Below are 26,338 nucleotides of genomic sequence, written 5' to 3'. Positions count from 1 at the left end.
AGGAAGATTTTCATAGATTTAACATAATGAAATATCATATGTAATTGATTCAATTTATTGCGGTTCAGCCACATTTAACGTATCGAGCATTATTAACGATCCACACGCGGCTTTGCCAGGGATCGTCGCACGTTCAGCACGTCCTTTCGCTCTTTCGATCGATAATAATTATTCTCGTAAATTCAGGCATAAGCACGCATGTGTATGAAAGTTACAAGCTTGGAAGCGGGGAGGATAGGGAAAGGACGGAATTGCCAGGCCTGCTCGGTTAAATGCTCATAATGACGTCTCGTAATTGCATCGAAAGTTTCCAGGGAAACTGTAATTATCGTACGGGCTCACTTCCAACGATATCTTCGCCCTCCGGTCGCCTGTAATCGACGGGACGCTAAACCTGAAGAAAGGAAAGCTGCTTTTCTGATAGAATATTTTTCCGAGCGGGCGAGGATGGCGTTATCTTGAATCAAAAAGAGAATCCAGTGCTTCATAATGGTGTCCCAGTCTCGAATATTTGAAAGAGAGGCAGAGAAGATTAAAAATGCATCATTTGAAATTTTCTCTAATTTTTGCTCCAGTTAAATCAATTAGCACCGACGAGGAAATTGTTTAAATTTTCTCATTCATATGTACTATGGTTCTGTACACAGTTTCATTTAAAATCGCCATTTTTAATTCTGGGCTTTGTTAACGCTCATTTTGCACTTGAACAACGTGCATAAATTTCTTAGCTTTATAAATTTTGCAGTATTACTACCTCTTAACAGCATTTTAATGATAAACGACCATTTAAGTGTGAACATACGATTTTACATAAATTTATTTATGTAGTATTTTTTTGCAAATATTTGTTTTTATGACACGTAAAACTTATGGAAGCTAGATGAAAGCTAAGAGATAATAGCGAGATTATGGATGTTATTTTTCATCGGTAATATAATTTTCCATTTTTTATGTAATTAAAATTCCAGAATTGTGACATTACTCGGTAAGTTTGTAATATTGGAACAATTAAATTATTTAATTCCGTGATTAAGAAAGGGCTCAATTGTTCGAAAGACATGATTCCAGTAGTATAAATAAATGTTGTTTGCGACAGACCGTTCGCTTGTATCGATGATTACTCAAAGATTCATTGAGCCGCCACATTGATTTGAATAATTTATTCGAACGATCAACTGTATTAATATTCATTATTCGGTCAATCATCGGCACTTGGATAATTATCTGCGTAAACGTTCATTATTCGGCTAAGCGGATGCGTCTGGCGATTGATTCGATACTCGGCATACGCTGAACCTATCTAAACATTTCTATCGATAACAACGACAACACGCAGCAACAACCACGATTTGTGATCAGAGGTGACTAAACTTGCGCTTAGTTTGAAAGATAATCGTGAATCCGTCGCGCATGTCCATAATATATCGAGGTCATAATATCATAACTACGTTTTATAATATCCATTCATATCGCAATATAGTTGTTACAGTCCTCCATAATAAATGTGTATTTAGAATTTAATTTACTACACAAATAGTTAAAATTTTTTTGTTAATTTTATTATGTTAGTTTATTTTTTACTTAAATTTTTAACGAACTTACGTACGAGTATATTTTTATTATAATCAAACATTATGTTAATAAGTAATTATAGTTCTCTTACCCCCGTGAAGGTTTTGACGTTGTGAAGAGCGTTCTGCGCTGCTAAAGCTGCTTTTCTGGTATAAAAGGTTACGAAGCAACATCCTGTAACAGAAAATTGATGGTCTTAATTAGTTGAATAATTAAAGAAGAAAACTAATTGATTATTTTATTAACTAAAAATGCTTAAAAATATTTTTGCATTAATTTTCTGCAAATTATGTGTACAGGGAATAAATCAACCTCAGCAATTTTAAAACTGTTTTGTGAAATATATGCAAGTAGTCTAAAAGCAATTCCTATTTAAAGTCAAAAATTAACAAATTCCTACTGTTTTTTATAGTAAATCATTTATTTAAAAAATAAATTTTTTTAGTTTTAATTGAATCTGTTCTTATTACAAAAATGATGAATAGCCATTTTGCATTTTTATTTAAATGATATATCTGTAGATGGATAATGTTCAGGTTAATTCAAAATAAAATTAACTCCACATAATTCAGACGTGTCTTTTATTCACCAGATTCGTGGAAGATTAACTAAATTTTTCTTCAGAGATTTATTATAGAGATTACTCTCTAAAAAATAATGATAAATCCATACTATTTCAAATCTATGCTTTTTAAAGTGTAGATATCGGTGAGTGCAAAAACTTTAATGGATTTTCAATAGATGTAATCAATTTCTTTTCAATGCTAAAAAGCGGTCGATATATATACACAAGCCGGCAGAAATGCCTAGCTATACTAACTGCATTAGTTCAGACTGTCTTTTTTTTCAATGGAAAGAGAAAGATGTCTTTAAGATATCTTTTTAATATGTTCTAAACATTGCGTATTGTTATTACTTAGTTATCGTTGGACAATTTGTTAAAAAAAAAATTAATTTGTTTATTGGTGGATATAATTTGTAAAAATTTACACGCGGTAACAAAAATAATAGAAAATTTTCACAATATGCGGCAGAAAAAAAAAAGATAAAGCTATCAAAACCACAACGCTATTTTCTGGCAGTAAGCGAATGAAAAGTTCCACACTTCGGGTTATCGTACCCAATGTGGCTACCAACAAGAAACTATGATAGACACGAATGGTCGCAGAGTTCGTACAACCGGTGACAGGTTCGATATGGAAGAGGTGATCGGAAGGGAAAGAGTGAAGTCGACTCTCGGGGACCTCATCAAGAGTCTTCCGTATCCCTCGGTTGTCGAGGCTGGACACCATCCAAGCTTCAACCGGTCGATAGTTACGAGTTCCCAAAAGTTCGATACGCCGTTCTATCGCTAGCGATCCCCGCCTCTTTCTCAACTAGCACCACATACTCGACTCCCATCCTTCTTTGGTATCTCTAACGTCCCAAATAAATCATTAGTTTATCTATAAACGAAGAAAGATGACTGAATTCTATTCTGCGAATAGAAAGCGAAAGATTGGTAAAAAGTTCAACAAAATTATAAATAAATCTACAAATCTACAAATCGGGTATCTGTGAAAGTACAATTTACAAAGATTTCTAAAATAAAAAAAAGTATCACGAATTTTCTTAATTGTCACATAATATGCAAGAAAATTTTGTTAACTGTATCAATTGCGATTAGATTTCCAAATATATTGAAACGTACTTAAAACTTTTGTACAGCAGTAAGTAGCATTAAGGATAATTAAGATATCGCAAAGTTAATGGTATCGTAAGTTAATAACGGTTGGGTTCAATTAACAGGTTTCCTATTTACGGTGTGTACGAAATTATGATAAACCTGCAACGCGGCACTGAGTACAGAGGGTGTAATTATAATGCGATCGCGGTAATAGTTTCGGTAACAAGCCTTCCAATTACTCGAGGAAATCCCGATATTCCGCAATGTTTTGTTTGGTAACGTGATATTCAATATCGCATTGAATAACGCATGGTACCGCGATGAATGCATAATTGCGAATCGTGCAACCCGATATATAGCAGAATGGTCTGGAATGTTAGAACCAATGTATTAAGTTTGCCTAATCAAAAAAAGGAATTTTGCTTCAGGCACACTTGCATATAATATTTCACTTTGGACTCCACGTAACTCGAGATTATATAAAGGGAATCTTTGCTAATAGGGAAATAACTGACAATGTGTAATAATTTTACCAAAATGTTATCACGGAAGAACAAATAGAAGCAAATCAAATATAGTAAGATAATTTTTATAATTATCTCATATTTGTTTCTTCAATATAAATTCATTAGGTATGCATAGTAAAATTTAAAAAAATTAATCTTTAATTTCCGTAAGGATAATTAAAAATTTAAAAATTAAGGTTGTTTTATTACAAATAAGATGAAGTTCTTCGCGTGCATGCCATAGTGAAGGAAGTGACATTCTTAACGTGTTGCCAACAAGTTCCGTAAATTACGCAGCCGGGAGCCGGGAAATTATGTTCCGGTGAGTAAGTAATCTTAAGGCATCATCGCTCCATAGACCTTTAAATCACCGCCTGCAAACTGCCCCACGCATCCCTTCGCCGCCCATCGACCGGGCCGTTGTAATGCCCGTGTCTACAAATGACCTCGTTCGTCAAGGTGCTAACGTCAATTCCCGTCTGCTTCCACATTATCACTGTCGAATTATTTCGTTCCTCGTCTCAGCCGATTTTGAAAATATGTAAAAGGTACTTTTTTGATTATTAAAACTATTTATCAATCGTCCAGAAGTGTAAAGATGAAATAAATAAACGCCTACATCTTTAAATTATTTAAACTCTGTTCACATTTATTGACGCTAATAATTAACATTTTCTAATTATATTTAATAATTTACATATTTTAATTAGTAGATTAAAATTATAGTTATTGTTTTCAAATTTTAATTTCAATTTATTGGTGCAATGTTAGAGAAATTCTAAGAGAAATTAATTATTAATACGTAATAGATGAGCAATTAAAATAAAATTTTATAACAATGCGCAAAGTAAGAAATAAAATAATTTCAATAATTTGCCAAACCCAATGCACGCGTGAGATACAATGTAATTGTCGTGATTGCTCCACACGCATCGTATGCGAATTGAGATTAATAATTAATAAGTAAATTATTAAGCTGCACGGTAGCGCGTCCGGGTATTCCCAAGCGCACTCGGAACATAGTCCAAATGGCGATAGTTTCCACGACTGTGTCGAGTTGCAAACCAGTGTAATTTTCTGAATTAGTTTAAACGGCATGTTTTATTCAGAGTAACAGCTTTGTCGGGTTATTTTACAAGAATGAGACTTCACAAAAGCAAGTAACATTGTTAAATCGAAACATTACTTTAACATCTCGGAATAATACATAATAAATAAGAGCGAAAAGATATTCACAGCGTACCTTTATGGAGATTACTATGTATCGAAGTGATTAAGCTCGTCATATATCGACATCTCTAAGTGTTAATAACACTGTTCTTTCTATATATAGTTGCAGGAAACTTACAATAAAATAAAGTCAAAGAGAAAGTTACAAAAAACTTGAATTATTAAGTCATAATCAAATGTGCAACACGAAGCGATATGAATAGCACGTTTAATGTCAACCACGTATATGAATCGAAGAGAATTATTCATAGCGTTGAACAAAATAATCATTGTTAGCAGGTTTAATGCTAATACCAACACAATATACATTGTAAACCAATGCGCCGAATTATTAACCAATTTATACGTTAATTCTCCGTCGTTCCCTTTCTCCAATATTGAGGATAACTCGAAATACTGGCATCTGGAGCGGAAAATTAGCTTGAATTTTATGCCGAAACGTGGTAAAATTGTCGTTTTTCGCGATTATGATTGCGGTTGGAGAAAATCCCCCCGAAATGGCAATACGACATCGCAAGAAAGAACATTTAACTTAAAGTTCTTCCAGTTCGCACAAACGAACGAATCGTCGGCATTAGGAGGCAGGAGAAACGAATTTAATTTGCGCCTCGAATTACGTCGTCTGCAAAAATCACGGTGAACACAAACGAACGAACGAACGAACGAACGAACGAACGAACGAACGAACTAACGGGGATACCCACCATTAGGAATTCCCAATTCACGCCGTAATTATCGCTAATTGGACCCCGGATTATATTCGCGCGACACTCGTCGCGTGAAACGCTTGAGTCGTTCGAGACGCGAATTATGCATGCCTCATACGTATTTCTGAAAGCTACGAAGGGCATTGTGGTGCCGAAACGCTGCACAGGACATGAAGGAGCATTAGGAAGAAGTCAATATTTCATGTCCAATATTATTGTTCGCGCATTGGAAGTTTAAAGTGAAATATTTTTGATTAAATTAAAACTTTTGATCGACATTTTCGATAAACATTTCCTCGACAAATATACGACGGCATATACACATGTTTATATGTATATATATCTTTTTTTTTTGTTTTACTGTAAGCAAGAAGGAAGACATGAGGTGCACCATACGGTCGATTAATCGGTAGCCGGAAACCTGCGCTATCTGTCCCACTAGCTCGTGACTAATTTCTCGACGCCAATGCGTGATTAGTGTCCGCGGGGAAATTCACCGCGGACATGTTTGAGAGCTAATGCTCGTTTCTGCCTCAGAAATCTCCCGTGTGCTTTTCCGCGCCCGATACGAATGTAACTAATTTCGACACGAATCAATATCACTTCTCTAAAATCGCACCGGTGCACGATGGTCGCTGCAAGTAGAGATATTTTTAATTATAGCACAATTCCTGAATTTTTTATTAATATAATAATCTGGCTGCCGACGAAATTTTGTATCAGTCCCAAAATGAACTTGATTTCTTTATGCGAAACATGGAATACTGTTTGGTGATATCTTTTTTCGAAATGGGATACTTCGAGGTGAAAAGAACACCAGACAAAGAGCTGAATCAGTAGACTACGACGTCGTATTTTGCTATGTCTGTTAGTCGATCATGACAACAGAAATAAATTACAATAGCTACTGCATTTCTCTTTTAAATCAATATAAATGATCAGAATTCAGGAAATTTTATGAATTTTAAAACATAAAAAGTTCCATGTTATAAAATCATAATCAAATAAAGCTTCTTGTCTATTACTTTAAATAAGTTTTCCGTTAAAGCGACTTGTAAAAAAAACCATTTTATTTATCGTTTTTCACAGACTGCTTTTAGAGATAAATTGAGTTTATTTGAAAAGCATAATTGTCTGCAGAAAAGACGATAATTTTTATTATAAATAATACGTCTTTTAAAATAATAAAACGTGTGTATTAAGAATCCGAAATAAAAACAACGGATCAATATTTTTTTCCTTTCTGTTTTAACGTTTTTAGCATAATAGTTAAAATATATAAAATGTAAAATTAGCTTCTTGAATTAAAATTTAATAAGTTTATTTATAAATGTTATTAGTATTAATTTAAAAATTGTATCCTGTTATTAATTTTAATTAATAAAATTTTAATTAATAAAATAACTTTAATTTATTTTTGTTTTATCAAATTGCTATGCACACTTAAAGCATTTAAACACGAAGTTAATATGAAATATCCAATCTCAATGAATTATATCTGTTATGAATTATTCTCCAATTAGCTTTAATTGATATTCTGACAGTATCCTATGCAATAAATCTGAATAACAAAAAATGTTCAATAGTGGAATTTGCTTTGAATAGAATTTTTCCATTATGGTTACACAGTAGAAATAAGTTTCATCGATAAAATGTGCGGTTTGTAACACGCAAAGTATTTCGGCGCACATACCTGTGCTCAGAAATAAAGACAAGTCATGTTGACCAAAAGAACATTCGCATTCGTATTATGCGCGGAATTTATCCGCATTCCGAGTTAAAATATAAAGAGTTTCAAATATTTCTTTTCTTGCAAAATTTTGTAATACATCAAGTTGACTAAAGTTATGGAATTAAATCAAATTTGTCAAAGCGGAATACATAAAATGGCTGATCGTGACAGAAGGGGAGGGCGGGATTACATCGATTTATTCAAGTTCTAATTGAAAAAGTTCAATTGGCAATGTTGAACGACAAAACATTATATTACAAACATTTGAATTGAGATACGTTTTAACAAAAAAACGTTTCGAGAAAGCATTTTACGATTTGAGAGAATTAAAAAAAAAACTTGTAAAATTGTTCAACATTTAACAGCGAATTAAAAAAATTATGTCTCGGTGCAATTCCTCAAAGACAGATTAGTGAATTTTATTAGAATACTCATAGAAAAATATGTTTGTGCTCGGATTATAATTTGACATTTAAAAAATGTATTTTGATTGCAGATTTAACAGGCAATTTCACGCCATTAATGTCTCGAACACTATAGCTATTCAAAGATGCTACTGTCCGAAACTCACCTGAGACTCAGCACGGCTACTAGGATGCGTAAATCGGGTTTAACGAAGGAAGATAAGACTGAGTTATACCCACGGTTATCTCACGGTCATACCGAACAGAATGACCTTTGATATCAAGTGGGCGTCGCTGTGAGGTGCAAACAGCATCAGCGATACCGGTTCTCCGTCGAACTCAGGTGTGGGTGGGCACGAGTGTGCACCCCAAGCCGCAGTGCTACCTTTGACCGATCAAGCAACGTAAATTCTATGATTAGCTCGAGAACAAAGCCAAGTCTCTAAGGAACTCGGCTCGATCACAATCAACTGCAGCTGTGCCGAAACGATCGAACTCGGATCGAAGAGAAGGATCCCTTTGCGATACGAACCTTTCGATTCGAAATACCTCTCTCGTGCACTCTCCTACGAGAGATATTCTCAGATTTGATTTGGATGAAGATCAAACGGTGATGTTGGTTCCAAGATGTTTCTCGTAATGGTCAACATTAGTAAAGAATAGATAAGATAACTGTCCCGTACTGAAAAATCTTTATTATTTTAATCAATAAATTTGGGTATTGTGTAAAAAAATTATTATTTTCTATGGTCTAAATTGTTTTAGTTGGTCTAATAATTATTTATCTCCACCATAATTATTGATAAGTAAAATATATATTGCAATATATAATTACATCATAAATAACATCTAATAATTAAAATAAATCATAAGAGGTACTTAGTAAAAATATTTTTACTGTATGTAATCAATGATTACATACGATTGAAATCAATATCAAGAAATGTCAAGTTGACTTACGATCGTCTTACGATTTGTCAAAGACTACTCGCGTGCGCGCAAAACTAGAGAAGAATAAAACATGCGATTCAGTGCAATCACTCACGCATTGATTTCGCATTCGATAAAAGTTCTTCGTCGACTACTGCACATTGGTTTTCGGATTTCTGGCGCTGAGACAGTTTGCCAAGATCGACATCGATTTGCGATAATCTTTAAGGATCAAGAATAGATCGAGAGTTTGATAAGATCTAGTCCTTGTATTGTCGGTCGTGATAACTATCTGACCGAGAGGAACGTCTCGGTAGCGGAAATGGCGTAACCGAGAATTACATAAGAAAACGTGATGGACAGAGCGGACATCACTGCGATAAATCTGAGACCTGCTATTTCTCAGCAATTCCTGAAATGTAATCGAGAGTAACGAAACTGCAGCTTGGACAAGAATATCGGTTATTTTCGAATTCGATATAAATTTTACACAATAAATCTTAAGCTTAATAAAGCAGAAAAAATCGCGAGAAGACATAAAACAGCAAGCAAGACTGTCGAAAGTTTTTTGACAACTGTCCTAAGTGAATCATCACTCACTAACTGATGTGAGTCAACCCGCGAGAATTAACACTAAAAGTATTGTGCGCGGAAAATTATTTTCTTATGTCAATTATCTAAAATATTATAATCTCACAAATAATTTTTAGCTAAATGTTAGCCTAAATTATTGTCTTTCACATAGATATATATTTATAAATACATATATTTACTGTAGTTGTGCTTTTGAAGTTTAAAATAACACGTATTGTACTATTTAATAATCAAGCGCTAAATACTTTTATACATTTTTGCTATTATAAAACTTTCTATTTTACGCTAATTTTTAATTCGGTTAATTTTTCAATTTTAAAAACTTTTATTACATAAATTTTTGTAGTAATTATACGTCTGTAAATATATAGTTATTTCTTCAAATATCTACATAAGAAAATTGCATACAAGTTTACACTCTTTTAAATGAATGAAAATTTGCAATGTATTTCAAATTGCATCTTGCCTCGTTAGCAGTGTGCCAGTTGTGTTCTGATGGTACAAAATCGGGCGAATTGAGGCAATCAGGTGCGTCACGTGGGATTTTGCAGAGTCGTACGTGTGGAGGACACAACTCCCGCGAGACTTTTTGTGTATCCGGTTTGCTCGAGAAATGCGAGGCTCTTTTTGCCATGAAATTACAAACGTGCTGCAACATGTAGAAATGTATATGTGTGTGTGTGTGTATTTATGTATGTGTGTGTATGTATATATATATATATCTAAGTATATGTATATAAGATGTACATATATAAAGTGTTCTAAAGTGTTTCTCTTTCATATGTACATATATAGCCCAGAATAATAGAATTATGATATTTATCTAGAGGGTGCAATTTAATTCACAGGCTCAATTGCTTGTAAAAATGAAAGTATACAGTCAAAGAAATGTTTGAATGTAACGAAAATGAATGTCCCAAGATAGAATTTTAGTTCTGATATAAAAATATTATAAAGTTGTTATATTACAAGTTGTTATTTATTTTTTATAACATTTGCTATTGTTTTTTTATCAATATCCATAATATCTTTATTATATTATATTACATCATATTAATAAAAGATTTTTGCAAAGATTACGCCATTTGTATTCACGAAAGAGCGGTATGTACATATTTGATAAAGTATAAACATTTATTTTATGGTATTTACATGTACTTTTAATAACTATATGCATATTTTAAAATTATGAGTTTTTTAATATAAAATATTAATAAAAGGAGAAAAGAGCCTGTAGCCGCAGTTACTATCTGCGGCGCCTCATCAGAAACGTCCGCTACCATGGTAACTAATTTAAAAGCACCCTATACATGCCCGTATGTAAATTCCGGATTCCCAATACGCATTTGTTGGCTGGATAGTATCGCGATATACTTTTATCTGTTCGTCATTGATATTCCAGCCACGTAAAAGATGGCTTCCTCCCACGGGATAATATCCCTCGCAAGGATCCGCTTGCGGCGCTCCGCTCTGGCCGCTTTCCACTCTGTTTCCTTGCACGGTGGCCTGTTCCTGTCTACTCATGCGCTTCATCGTGCACGAACAGCAGAGCCAGCCTACAGCCGATAAGATTCCTATTTGTCGTTGGAGTTATTGCGATAAAACCCCGATCGTTTTGCCGCTCGAGCAATAAGTTCGCAATTGCCCGGAATCGATAACGCTTGATGTTGCCGATCTTATACAATCAAGTAGCGACTCGATAAGCCTCCGTGTGATCGCTTCTGCGAGCGCTCGTTCTACAAGCCGGTTTGGGGCAAAGCAGAACAAAGTACGGTGCAGCGAGTCCTGAGAAATGGCCGGGGACGGCGCGGACATTTGAGAGTTTAATTTAGCGGCCAGCTCAGGATCCAGAAAATATAGCGGTCACAATTTTTCCTTGGCCTTTATCGGGGTTTTTATTGCCGTTTGCAATATGTACCCTTATATACTCTTATTGGTATCAACCTAAATCCTTCGAACTTATATAGGGGACAAAATGTACATCGATTTTTCATATTATCTCAGTAAAGACAGTAATTGAAATAAATGTTGAAATTGATTACACATTTGTCATCATTATCTTCCCAGTCTTTTAATAGTTTAAGGTTTCTGAAAATGCGGGCTTTGTAAATCCAAGATTCTAATCCAATGTTCTAACATAATTGATTGAATTAGTTCGAAATATGAGAGTCGACGAGAGATGGATGAATCTAAATGCAGATTCTGAAATAATATGTTCTTAAAGAGGAAAACTTACAAAAATATATGAGAAAAAATACTGTAGTTATATTTCAATTCAAAGAATTGTCGATTTGAATAATATTTATGTTTCCAAGCTAGAACAATCATCTTGCTAAGGTTCGAGCGAACAGCATAATGATTTTTAAAAAGAAAGTGTTTCGCAGGATACACACAAATGTCTATATCGCTTTGATCCAGAAAGTCTCGCTTTCCTTTAATATACGCGTGCATTTCGATTGCTCGATCGGGGAAATTGATGGCAAGGCTCCCCATAACCAGTGTAGCGAAGCGAATAATCCAAATTGCTAGCAGTCAGTTAGTTAGTCGGCGCTCCCACTAATCTTGACGGTATTAATTCGTTCGCGCGTGCGGGCACGCGTATATACGTCCTTGTTGCAAGGCCTGCTGCAAGGATTCTACGAGCAAGTAGTGCGGGCAAGCGTTAAGGTGGACGGCTGGCGAGACTTGTGATGATCAAGTGTACAGTATAATAAACGGATCTGTCGACGTCAACGCCAGAAGGGACCAGGAAGCAGGTGTCCCGTTCGTCCTGCGAGGTTGAGGACACAACGGGTAGTGTTAATATCTCCAGGATAATTGCATATTAACCGTGTATAAAAATTTTGTCACAATCAATAAAATAATTTTGTTAGAAACAATAAAATAAGAAAAAAAGTCAGATAAAACATTAAATAATATTGATTGAACATGTTTCTTCTGTAAATAATGTTCAATAAAATGAAAAAAAATTAGAATTTAATAAAAATTCCGTTGAATGAGTTACTTATTTAAAAAAGTACAAAGTGTATTACGCATTATTTTTTAATTGTTTTATATATAGATACTCAAACATTTTTTATCTTGTGAAAATGCGCGATATGAAGACTGTCTAACATTAAAATTATAATATTGGAAAATGAGTATAAATTATATTTTAATATTATCTTAAAATAAATCGAGGTTACTTATAATGAAATAATATAGATAAAATAACTTTGTTAAAATAAAAACTAGGTCATAATTGAATTTCTTAGATATCATTTTGCACTCTGTCTTAATATAGTACATATATTAGAGAATAAATTATCAGATAACGAAGAGAATGTGTGTGTAATGAATAATTTAGTCTTACTAAAAATTCCATAATGTTTCTTTAGTAAATTAACTATCAGAATAATTAATAAAAATATGATAAATAATAAAATATGATTAAATAAGTTAATCAAATGCGCATATTTTAAATATATGTCATTGATTATAATGTGAAAATATATCTGTGCTTCTCGCTTATTTGAAAAACAAAAGCAGTTTTTAATACGCTTCGGAATATTACAAAATAATATATATGCATATTATGTTCTACTTATTATTATGCCTGCCGTAAGAAGTAACGTATGAACCATTTATGGTATAATAAACGAATCAGTCTCCGTCAACGCTGGGAGAGAGCTGAGAAACAGGTGTCCTGTCTGCAATGTCACGTGTAAATAAATGATGCAGTTCGTCCATCCTCGTGACCAAATTTCACAATATTTTCTTGACGCTATGTTTTAAGAAAAGCAGCATTATCTATTAAATCAATAGATTGTTTGGTCTAAAGAATAGCGTTATTATATCATTTTAAGGAGAATATCCCATATTACAAAAAAATAAAATAATTAACTCTAATAAATAATGAAAAATTTATAACCTTAATACTACACGTAATTATATCAAAATAAAATTCAAAATGTAAATATAAAATTACATTTTTCAGTTATACTTTTCATTTTTATTAAGTTGTATATATATACAACTTAAAACATTTAAAAAAAATGAAAAACTTCAATACAGAAAAAGGATAAATGACATAGCTTGTCAAAAGTGCAACTATTTTCATTATGCTAGCAGTATTTAAAATATATCGAAAAATCTCGCCCAAATTGTCAATTCTACAATTAATATTTGAATCATATGGCCACATAATCATTTATATATTCTACATGTGTGTTGTGATTAGATACATCTGAATCACGTATCCGTATAAGCGCGCACTCCGAGCAATAATTATCACTTAGAGATTGCATGGACAGAGACAAAGCTTAGATACATGCTGGATGTCTCGGCGCAGACATTTGTTATCCCACCTGTCACTTGACTCACGTCGCGACTCCTATCTGGCTCGTCTATCACCGGGATAGATATCTCGATTATGCTCCCTGAATGCAGCTTGTGCATACGGGTAAGTTTATGAGGCAAGCGCGTACGTGTGGATTTCGGTCACGCCGTGCGAGAGATCAATGGATCTATTCTATCTCGAATCCGTGTCTCTGCACGTGAAGGGTATAACTCTTGAAAAAAATGTATAACTCATATCTTAAACTGTCAATTTTCAGAAAATTTGGTTTTGCAATTTCGATATGGTGTAATGCAGTTACGAAATACATTCTAGAATTTAAATCTTTTTTGAAAAAGATGCAATTAAAAAAGATATTTTAATCCTCTGACTACTTTCCTACGTGATTCTCTCTCTCTCTCTCTCTCTCTCTCTTTCTCTCCTTTTCCTACAGTGGCTTTCTGTTAACCGAGTCTGTGGAACGAAATATTAGTGGTTTCTTTCTAAACGATCTTTTGGTACAAAGCACCATTATAGTCTTTTTCATACCTTGATCTCGTTTTGATATTTATTGTCAGTAATGGAAATTTGTAATACATATATCGTATACTTTTCAACACTGACAGTAAATATAGTAAGCCTTCACATATCTCGCCATCAGGTAGTCTCCTCAGTTATATTAATCTAAATTTATTTCATCAAAAGAATGTTTGTGTTTTCGAGTGGTGTTTTTCCGCGGCCGAGCTGTGTGTAAAGTGATATACTGTAGTTTAGCTATATTGTAGTCAAATAATTAAGGAAGTGGTCAAAAACTGTTTGAAGATGTGCTAATAAATGTTCAAGTAGATATTATAATCATACATGTTAAAAAGCTAGAATAAATATTGATACTGCTTTGTACTGACATTTGATCGCTAATTTCTCTTTCCCTTTACTATAATTATTTTACTTACGTCTTTTTATAATTATTATATTTTAAGAATACAATTTTAGATCCACAAGTTTTTTCCGCGATTAATTTTTTTTCTCAATTATTATTTCACATTGAAATAGAATAATATAGTGTAACATATAACATGATTAATAGTATAAAATAATAATATGATATAATATAAAAATATAGTACAATATAATATAACAAAAACATAGTTTATAAATTATCATTTTATTTGCTTTTTTGGAAATTTTTCTATGTTCGTATTCACTATGATTTAATTACATATACACTCGTTGTTCCACATAGGTATACGCATTGAGAAATCGTAATAAAGATTAATGGAATTAGCTTCTAGAGCATTATTTTCCATATTTTTCTCGCTATATTCTCATTCTTGTAGCAATAATTGCACAATTGGAATTTAATGCGAGAAAAGGAGGTGGTGACTCCGTATCCGAGTGCGCAATTGGTTGGCATCGGGAGAGGTCAGCCAGACGACGGATAAGCACCAATTATTAGAGTTACCAGGACGTGTATCGTTCGTTATCCGATTAAGGTGGCTGAAAAGAAATCCGATAGGAATCCGATGAGGCTCGCCGGTCGGAGGTAAAGCCATTACCGCTGCGCGGCATCGGGAAACGTACGAGCGTGGCTATTGGTGCAAGAATGTTTCAGTATTGGTACAGTAAAGTGCAATAATAACGTTCAGTAGGAGCATTTTTAACATCCTGTCGAGTTTTCACTCAATGTCCAACATTGTGATATACGTACGTTTCAGAAATTTAATCCTTTAATTATATTTAACTCACTCCAAAACAAATCCGAGCAGAAGATAGTAATACATTTCGATAGCACAATCGAAAAAAATATTCTTATACTTATTCGTAAAAATTCAGCTTAATATTCCTATCATATATATTCCTTCATGATTTTTCTAGAAGAACTTAATGTTTTCATTAACTCCTATTAAATATTTCTTTATAATTTTTTGTTATAAAAAGAACGATAGGGGATTATATAGTATGTACATGTTAATTATGTTAGATTTTATGTATAATGATTAAATTATTATGTTGAACAACGAATAATGGACAGATTTGTACCATGAGTCATTATAGATTTATATATTGGTATATAGATTATATAGATTTAGTATTTACTAAATCTAAGCATTAATAATAAGATACAATAATACGAGAAAACATAATATCGTTGGTTCTCTTAAATTTATATTTACAAACATTATAAAGGTGTAGCTATTGTATTTGTATCTGTATATATATGTAAGCACGGTATAGCGTTTATATCTCACAAACGGCATAATTAATCTGCGAATGAATATAGGTATACCGTCTTATGGTACACCATAGCTAGATTACGGAGTACGCAAAACAGTAATACAGACAAGTTGAGTTGGAAACACACAGTTTAGAGTACAAATTACGTAAAGTACAGCAATTAATTTGACAAATGGAAACGTTAATAGTAGAACGCATGAAAAATATTCCGATTTAACGTTAATCATTTCACTACGATCCAGATGAAATTATGGTTTCATCGTTTCAAATTTTATATATTTCTTAAAAATATCGTATACTTTATGTAGCACTTAAAAAAAATAAGAAAGCTATTAATATAAAACAAATATAATAATTGTATAAATAATGAATGTTATAAATATATTTTATTTTATTACTTTCTATTTTAATGTTAAGCGTTTTTGCTCGCAGGATCTGCGAAGGTACGTATACATATAGCCCGCATTATATGCGCGCTTCTGTAGAAACGGTGAAACGGTAAGTATACGATAACGTTACACGTTGTGTAATCGATTCATGCTCACAAAGCTTTCGCCGCAAAGCTTTGGGATAATTGCTTGCCAAGGTCCCGCTGCCGTTCGAGCGTGCTTCAGTTTCGATAGAACGACGTTAAGGGCACGTTTTCTATTGACGAAATTCGTAGCCCACTTCCTTGCGTCTTTCGCTTTTGTGGTTCCGACGTTTTCCTACGTTCTGTGCTTTAAGCAACCTCCATCATACTGCACTGGCATCGAAAAGTCGCCTCGAGAAAAGCTGGTTGGAAAAGCAAAGCGCAGACAAGAGCATGCTTTGCTTCCGATTCCTTCGCAGCGTCTAGCAGCATTGATTTCAGGCCAGAAAGACGTTTATTGTTCGTTTCTTTGAGAGTTGGACAGATTGCGGATACCAAAAAATAAGGAAAAATATCGCGTGGAGATAAAAATAACTTTATGTATATATTTTTTAGAGAATAAGAAGAATTTTAAGATAATTTTCAATTTGTATAATAAAAGAATAGTTGATAAATATCTTATTAATAAGTTAAAAAAATATTTTTTTTTAATATTAGATAATTTTCTAAATCGTTGTTTGCCACGATACATAATTGTTGTATGGTTTCAAGTCTCATTTTGCTTAGACACACTTTTTTATTCTATAATGTGTTTATTAATTTATGACAATTATGACGGTAATGTAATAGGATCATGTATTTTGTTAGGCTGTGCTTCTACACAACATTTATCTCCTTACGCGTAACTTTCTTATGCTATGCCAGTTTAATTAGTGCGATGAATGGGCGGAATTTATTACATGCTGGAAATAGTGGGTGCGAGTAGTTTAGTAGTGCACCCTTATGCTGTGAAAATGCGGCTGAGATTTAAGTAATTTATGCTGACACATTTACTGTATATTTCCTTTAATTATACATCTTATGTAGAACTCTTACTCTATATTATGTCAAACTATACGCTATTTGATATATGAGTAATTGTCAAAAGTCGTTAAGTCTATTTAAAATAATTCTTTTGGCGAAAACGAAAAATCTTATAATTTTTCTTATTCTAGCTGTTAATAAGATCTTTTTTTTAATATTAAGATTCAGTTAATTGTAGTTACTAAAATGTCTAGAATAAGAGACATGAGAAAAATAATTTCTAAATATTTATTAAAATACAATATATAGTATTGTATATACAATATATATTTGACTGGTTTTGCAGTTGGAAAAAGAATACAGTTGATTTTGAAACTAGAATGTCTGTGATTTTTATTTTTGCATAGATGCATAAACATTTAGTCAAATCTTAAATAAAGTAAATTATTATATTATTAGAGTAAATTATTATTATATTAAACAAAATTATTATAAAAGAGATTTTGAAGTATTTTTATTCTAACCTTTATTCTATCCTATTAGTGTATAAATAATACATTATCTACTTTTACTCTCTTATTTTAAAAAACTAATAGTTATATAAAAAAATTATATAAAAGGACATATCTTTGCAACTTGAAATTTGAGATTAATATTTTGCTGTATCGATTTAATTTGTTTTTCACAATTATAAATACAATTGATAATAAATATAACTTTATTCTAAGTTGGAAAGGTTGAATGCCTATCTAACTCAATAATGCAGCACGATTCTTTGATAAATGTTTCAAGGGTTTCATGGTATCCTAATCTTAATTAATTAAAGTTATGAAAGGGAAAAAGAGAGATTGAAAATCATCGCACAGAAATATATATGCAGAGAAGATACGAATTCTCGTTGATAATATACGAGAGTAAAAAATAGAATGTAGATTAAACTTCTTTTACAACTTGATCCACCTTTTTCTTCGGTTTTAGGATTTGTAACTTTCTGTTGCACATTTTTAACAATTTTAATCTTTAATTCGTAACCAAGAAATTACGAAATTAAAGATTCCAATATCTATTAAAAAAAAAAATATTTGTGTATACATGTCACTATTTTTACATATGAAATGCACCCACTATTCATATATAAGTTTTAGTTTTCATTTAGATAATTTTTTAATAATTACATAGGTATTCTTAAATAATACGGTTAAAAAATGTTCATATTTTCTTCCAAGGGAAAAAAATTCTTGAAAAGGTTTAAATGCTTCTTTGTTTCAATAATACAACATGATTCTTTGATGAATGTTTCAAGGGCGTCATGACATCTCAATTTAAAATAATCGGTGTTATGAAAAAGAAAGAATGAGGTTAAAAATTATTGCATAAAAATGTAAAGGCGAAGAAGGTGTGAATTCTCGACGATGTACGAAATAATACGAAAGCGAAGAAGCTTGGGAGAGAATGGCGTTTATTTCATTTTAAAGCAAAATCGTGAGACTCAGAAGAAAAATAAAGAAAAGAAGGAATGGTAGCTTTTTTATTTTTTCTAAACGCAAAAACCATCAGTAAAAGAAAAGGAGGACGGTTATAAATCATAGCCTTGCATAAATGCGTGAGCGATCCTTTGCGCTTCGGTAGTAAAAGCGAACCCAAAGCATACTTCCTTCAACCTCGGATCGTATTCGCCTTTTCCGTCTTTTTTTTTCTCTCAGTCTTGTTTCTTCGAGCGTTGATCCTTGAATTTGTAGAGACGTTAAATCGAAGGTTTCTTTCTCACCTTTTGAGATTTTTCTATATATCATGAATGACCTGATTTCTGATACGTTTTTTTACATTGAAAAAGGAAAGCAAAAATATCATTAGGCAACGCTGGAATGACAATCAAGTGTCTGATTTACGTTTATTTAAGTCGTAATAAAAATACACTTCGAGAGCAAGCGTGGTGTAACAGACAGTCTGTTGCGCCAAAGGTCGATCCCGAGTTCGATCCCGGGCTAGAAAAATTTGATACGCTCATTCTCTTTCCTCTTCGAGGATTCTCTCGATTGGTAGGCCATCAAGAGTACTCTATGCCTTAGAATTTCTCTATCTAGCTGTTCAGAACTTCGTGACAAAGTTGTCTAGAAACATTTCAGGGGCTTTTTTTTTTAAGATCGTATCGCATAAGAGATAATTTGACTTGTCAGTCTAATACTTGCATATTTAAATATAGAATAGTGGAAGGTTTCTTCTCTTTCTACGAGAAAAGACTGTATCTGAAAGATGTAACTTTACCCAAAAACTCAAACCCAATTTTAGTTCCAAATCAAAAATCGCAATGTAGTCGATTGCAATGTGGTCATTCAGAACTAAAAAATTGGATTTGGATTAGATTACATCTTTCTGGTGTAGTCTCTGTCACGGGGAGGAGGAAGGGGATAGAACCCTCTGCCGCACACGCATGTATTTTGCAATGCAAAGCGAGATTCATTTTATTATACCATCTTTTTATCATTTATGGTGTATAGAATGTTCGTTTCGAAAAAAAAGTTACACTTTCTGGTATTTGGATATTTATTAACAAGTATTTTAAATTTTCTTGTAGAAAATAGTTCTATTAGTTTAGGCATTTTATAACGATATCTAGCACATACCCACTCCCGATGGTGAATGTAAGTAAGCAAAAAGATATCGGATTACACGACTAGACGGCTCGAGTGCTTTGGGTGTTTGCAATAGCACCCCGAAGTGTGCCGACCGAAAAGCGGGGGCAAAATGAGCGAGGGTGGCCAAGCGGAAAAACGGAGGGAGCGAGCTGCCTTGCGAATTTGTTAGGAGCACATGCAGCGTGACTGTTTCACTTTACTCCTGAAACTTATTCCCGAAGGGAAGACCACGATGAAACGAGCAAACACCACGCAAAAGCCGCGGACATTCATTGCGCTTTTCGGACGCGTCGCATTTGTCAGTCTTAGAAGCTCAACGTTTTATTCTCTCTTAATACTCTTGTATAAAAAATTAACTCATTTGCTTTCTATGCTTCATAATTAAATTCTTTCTTAAGATCAAGTTTAAATTGTCAAAAGACAAGTAGCAAAATATGAGGACAATAATTATAAAAGATAACGTACATGTATATATTTAACTTGCATATATGTATAATAATATATTTACAAAATAGTTGAATGTTAGAATTACAAATATTTTTACTGTACGTTTCTTTTATTTTTACACTTTTATATATCTCTAGATTAGAAACAAAGAAAAAAAAAATTTTAAATCTCTGCTGGTTTTTCAACTTTTCGCAATAATTGAAGAAATTACAGAGAACATAGATAATAAAGTTAAGCATACTACTAGATCATATGGGCAAATGGTGCATCGCAAGTGCCGACATTGCGTTCCCGGAGTAAAACTGCCGTTTCTTTTACGACCGTAGAGAATAACGAGCCTGCAGACGCAAAAAACAGTAAAGACACGGTAATGTCTGGGGTGGACCGAGAGCTGAGGAGATCCCGAACGAAGGAGAAAAAGGATCGTGTGCACAGAGAGAATTGGTGGGAGAAGGACCAGAGTGCCGTGAAAGTGGTAGAAAGGTACAAAGGAAGAAAACTAGGCCGAGGGCACAAAGGGACGAGCAATCAACTCGCTGCGGTTGACGAAAGTGACTTTAGTTTCTTGCTTTCGACAGATAGGAAAGAGGAAACGATTCTTCTCCTCTAATCAGACGTTGCAGATTACAGATTCATCATAATCTACAAAAAATTTGTATACGTGAATAAATTTAAAATTTAATAAAATTACATACACATTTCGGTATATTCAGATTATCCAAAGAATCGCTTCGTTCCGTGATAAATAGAAGATGTAAACTTTAAGCGTATGCAAATTTTATAACACAAATAAGTAAACTCCGAGAATATTTATCTCACATCCTTATAATTTTTTTTAAAGAGAAGCAAATTGATTAAAAAATTTCGGATGCGCAGCACGACTTAAAATAATACAATAATTTCAGTTAAAATAATCTAACAATTAAAAAGTTGAAATACAAAATATATTCCAATGATACTTTTTTTTGTTTAATTCTAATTTTTAGAAAGCATTTAGAAAGTGTGTTTAAAGTCATCAGTCACATTATTTTTCTTTCTAAAAGTTTTACTAACTTGAGCGTAAAGTCTTCTTTTTATTTTTTTTATTTATTTTATCATCAAATTTTTTTCAGTACTCTGCTTTTTCCATTTTTAAATATTTAATTTAAAATTTTAATTCTAAATTCTAATTTTTCGTAATTTTTAGTACAATATTATATAGCTGAATATTAACACGATATAATTTTCAACGCATTTTTATGTTGGTATAATAATTATTTTTGTTCATATTATATGCATGTATAAGCACATGTGTTTGTACTTTATAATTAAGCATCGATGTTATTATATATACGTTAACGCATGCAACCATTAATAAAAGGGTTTTATGATCCATTTGTATAAAATTTATTTTACAAAATTTTCTTTATTCGCGTAATAATAACGAAATATATTTTTATAAAAAGCTATTTTTCCTGGAAATACTTATTTTTAACATGAAATTAATTTATTAATAATATATATTCCTAATAATATATTGTTTCTAAGAATATTAGTTTAATTTTGTTGGAAAAAGAGTGCGTTTTGTATTTATAAAAGAATATAATAGTGTGTTGTAAGCTTCATGAGCCAACCGGTACAAGATACATATGCAGCGTTTCATTTTATGTCGCAGAAAGAAATTTTAGACAGTAAAGTTAGGTGTCTCATTCCGCGTATTACACGCTGGAAATGTAATCTCTTCTCGCTATCCTCATGTCATGAGTTTTGTAAGAGATTCACAACAACCTCATACACTTTTGTATTCGCTCACGAAGTTCGCACGAGTATGCATGATGAGACGCAGGCATTCTCGATTTATATACGTGCCCCTGTGCGCGAATTCGCACATACATACAATGTATTTCGCACAGCCTTTGGCTCGGAGCTATTCGAAAGCTTTATTCGAAGAGACTCGCTTTTAACCCGCCCGGGGAAACCCGACGCCGGAGAAACGCGATGGAATGTTGAAGCTCATATTACCGGCGCGTTTTCGATGCCAGTTTCGACGCGGTTGATCAGGAAAATGGGAAACGGATCCGATCACTCGCACGAGGTTACTGGGAGAAATTTATATTTTGAATTGCAGTATAATCTCGTTGGTGTTACGTAAATTTGTCACCATTAGCAATAGCAAATGCATTAAATGGAGCTGTTAGATGTGATAATTACACGGTAATAAATTTCTTACGAACATTCATCAAATATCTATAAATTTATATTCAGTTTTATGCTGCCTACTTTTTCTATTATTTACTTTTTCTTATAAAAACAGGCTGACTGTAATATTAAATAATTTTTGCCCGAATATCTAAGTAGAGTTATAAGTTTTTTTTACTTAACAGTAAAGCTTTAAAAAAATAACCAAGCCTGGAAAAGTCATATTATTGGAATCGATGTATGTATATATATGTATGTATATTTTTTATTACGAGCAATTAATGTAGTACATGTAAATAAGAAGCAAATTCATAATTTTCTCGAACAAATTTAATATTTAATCTGTTAATTAATTAGGACAGTTGTCCGAGATTTTCAATGCGAGTGGCAAATAATAATTGAATATGAACGGGATCCACGTGAGTGAGCATTTGTTTTAAATTACTTGCCTTTCTGCGATGCATATTTAAATAACCTGCAGTCCATATCATGTAGATTTGCGCTAATTTATATCATGACTGTTTCACATTAAAATAATTATATCGATTGGACAACAATTTGCAAGGTTGAATGACAATTAATAAATTGATTTCGACATACGTTGTTATTAATTTGTACATGAACAAACGGATATGAACATATTTGAGCTTTCACTATAAAAATTATATCACTAGTAATTGTATGCAAACGTTAATGTACTATTTAATTTATTTCATCGCAGTTAATGTATGATAATCGTGTTATAATTATACAAAAGCGTTTTTCTGCATTTATATTTTTATATAATCCTACAATTTTATTATATTTCAGATAAAATGAGAAATAATTTTATTAAATGATTTTACAAATGTTGTTGATTTTGAAGAGGGGGGAGGGAGAGAGGGAGAAAGGGAGGGAGAGAGGAAAGAAGGAGAGAGAGAGAGAGAGAGAGAGAGAGATGTTGAGCTTTGAAATAATCTGAATCTAAAATGAATAATTTCAACACGTACTTTAACCCTCAAGGAATACACCTATTTTTTCAGACACGAAGAACACTCTGAATCAACGTGTCTCTGCGCACTCTTTCATCTGTTGCCATTTAAAGACAATCAATCTGATTGCTGCCAAAAAATTCTGAGCTAAAGTTCAAATATTTTAGAAAAAATTTATATAGTTAAAAAACTTGCGAAAAACAAGAAATCCCCTCAAATTTTTTTGCTTTTGTTGTTTTACTTAGGCCTGCCATTTTTTAAACTGCTTTAAAGATATTTTTGAACAAAGTCGATGTATGGCTCAAATTGACCCAGAGTGTTGTCCCCGAGAGAGTTAATTAAAAATTTGTTATTCATTATTTTATTATATTAAAATAATCATTTCAAGGAATAATTAATAATTTATAAATAAGCATATAGATAAATATGTATTATCACATGTGTAAATAATATTTAAAAATTAATTGAAAATTCGTAATGCGTATGTCGTGCCATTGTAATTGAAGGATCTAAATTGTGTTCCATTACAGTGATAATTAAATTTTCGAGCTTTGAAGTTTCCAGTATATCGCATATTATGAGAGTGCCATTTAATCTTTTTTAATATGTAACTTCTCATTGATTACCGAACAGCAATACATTATTTGTCGTTTGTAATCAATCATTTATATTTTGTGTTTTATTCATCATGCGTAATTAAGTATGTATTTTTGATTAATCGTTCTATGAAGAGATACTTGTCTTTCTTTACAAAAAAGAAATCAAGAAAGAAGTTGATAGAAATTAGAAATTACGTAAAATAAAAGTAACAATAAGAATTTTAGAAAGTGACAAAATAGATGTTCAGGCTATCAAAAAATAAGAAAAAATTTTTTAAAATAATTATCTAATATTGTATTAATTTAAATACTTTTATAAAATAATTATTGTCTCTGTTTATTCTTTATTGTTAATTTATTAAATTTTTTGTAAGATATATAAATTTTACATGAGTTAGAGAAAAGGGACGATAAGACATTACTTGAGAGCTGATATACTAAAGCCGATTGTGGGAAACGAGACCGAGAAGTATTACGTGAAAAAAAGTTACACAGTAAGATCCTTGTAATAAAGCAAAAACGTAGCGGACAGCAAACAAAATGCGTGAAAACGTGATGGATAAACGCTTGCAAACAGAAAGAAGAATGCGCATTACAGAGCAATAGAGAAACCAACAGAAAATGGCAGGAAAGGTAGTGAAAAGGAAACAGGACATAATAGAGAGGAAAATTCATTTTTACTCATGCCAAAGGGAACGGCCGAGGCAGGCAAGCGAAGACAATCTCTAAATCTATAAAGAGAAGAGACGAAAACTGTGAACAATGACGATATTAATGTCCTTCAATGAAAGTAAGAGAGACAGGATACAAGCATTCTTTTGTCGTGACAAGAAAACGTAAAATGGATCAGCAGGAGAGTGGTTGAAAGAGTGAAAAGTGAACGAATGAAGGTACAAAGGATGGTGAAAATAATAAACTTTTGAGAGATCAAAACTTCCAAAACACGAAAAGATCATGTGATAAAAATAGATTATACTTATGTTAATCCTTATTACATGTGTATTTCATGAGTTAATTTAGATTCTTAAATTTATGTACAAGAATGCTAAATTTGAATATGTAATATCAAGATATAATCAAGATAATTAAAAAAGTAATTTCTAGTTAAATTAGAAATAGATATATGTATTAATAAATACTTCATTATTTAGATTATAAAATATTATTTACTCTTTAATGGATTAAATAATTAGAATTAAATATTATATAATCCAAGTATATATAATGAGATAACGTTAAACTCATTTATCCTTCCATTATTGAAATTAAAAAATACAATTGCGATTTGCTCTTTCACAAATAATGATGCTATTGTAACTCTCTAGCATTCATTACTGTGATATTTAGAAAATAAATAAATAATAAGTAATAAAATAAAAAATACGTAATAACACTAAAATATAGATTATACTTAAAAATATATTATAAAAAAATAGATTAAATTATCCTGTAAATCGTATTATATTTTTAACATCAACATAATTATACCAAAGCCTTTCAACAAGTCATGTAATTCTTTCTCCATTAAGATTTTGCCGATAAGCATGTCTCATTGACAAGCGCGTCATATGTATATTAGACACAGAGTGTTAAAGGCATTATGTTATATTTGTACATGTAATTTAAATTTGATAGTAAAAAATGGCAATGAAAAAGAGGAGAATATTAGAAAAAAATAATACAAACTAATCAATAGCAAAAACTGCAAAAATTAAGAGAATTAAAATAAATGTGGATCTTTTTTGTAGTAAATTCAATTAAAAATGTTTAGTTAATTGTATATTACATGCGCGCATGCATTAAAAGCGTACGAGGACATAATTTAGCGTTCAATTATGGCGTTTATTTAAATCTAAGTTTTCTCATCTTAAGGAAACGAGAATTGATCGTGGAAACACGCGGAGTGCCTTTCGCATTTGACCTCGAATTTTGGATGCTGATATATTGTATATATTGGTACATATATATAAATAATACACATATATGTCTATACATATATATGTATGTAGGTATCGGATTTTCGGTCTTGCGAACGATCCGAAAGCCGTCGGAAACAACTTTACAGTCCACCCATGCCGTCGAAGCACCGCAATCTCCTGAATTGTCCATCCGATCGAGAATTCGACGTACATCGCGAGATTTCGACAATGCTTCGCGTGGGCTCTGCTGTGCGCCGGAAGCGAGGGCCGACGTGAAAATGCTTCCGGAGCCGAACGGAGCCCGTAGTCGGCGAGCCCGACT

The 26,338-nt window shown here is 32.3% G+C and overlaps 1 protein-coding gene across 12 annotated transcripts in view; it reads right to left on the bottom strand.

Moving 5' to 3' along the window:
• LOC105837254 (CUGBP Elav-like family member 2) overlaps positions 1-26,338 on the bottom strand; it is a 388,597-nt gene that overhangs the window by 95,390 nt on the left and 266,869 nt on the right. For all 12 annotated transcript variants that reach the window (XR_004962086.1, XM_036282435.1, XM_036282433.1 and 9 more), the window contains one exon: positions 1,664-1,746. Coding sequence is in view for 11 of the 12 variants with exons in the window: in XM_036282435.1 (XP_036138328.1) it covers positions 1,664-1,746 (83 nt within the window). In the remaining variant the exon portion in view is untranslated. The remainder of the gene's footprint in view (positions 1-1,663; positions 1,747-26,338) is intronic.

This window comes from Monomorium pharaonis, chromosome 2 (genome assembly GCF_013373865.1).
Source record: "Monomorium pharaonis isolate MP-MQ-018 chromosome 2, ASM1337386v2, whole genome shotgun sequence".
Taxonomy (NCBI): Eukaryota; Metazoa; Arthropoda; class Insecta; order Hymenoptera; family Formicidae; genus Monomorium; species Monomorium pharaonis.
This window is presented reverse-complemented; position numbering and strand designations above follow the sequence as displayed.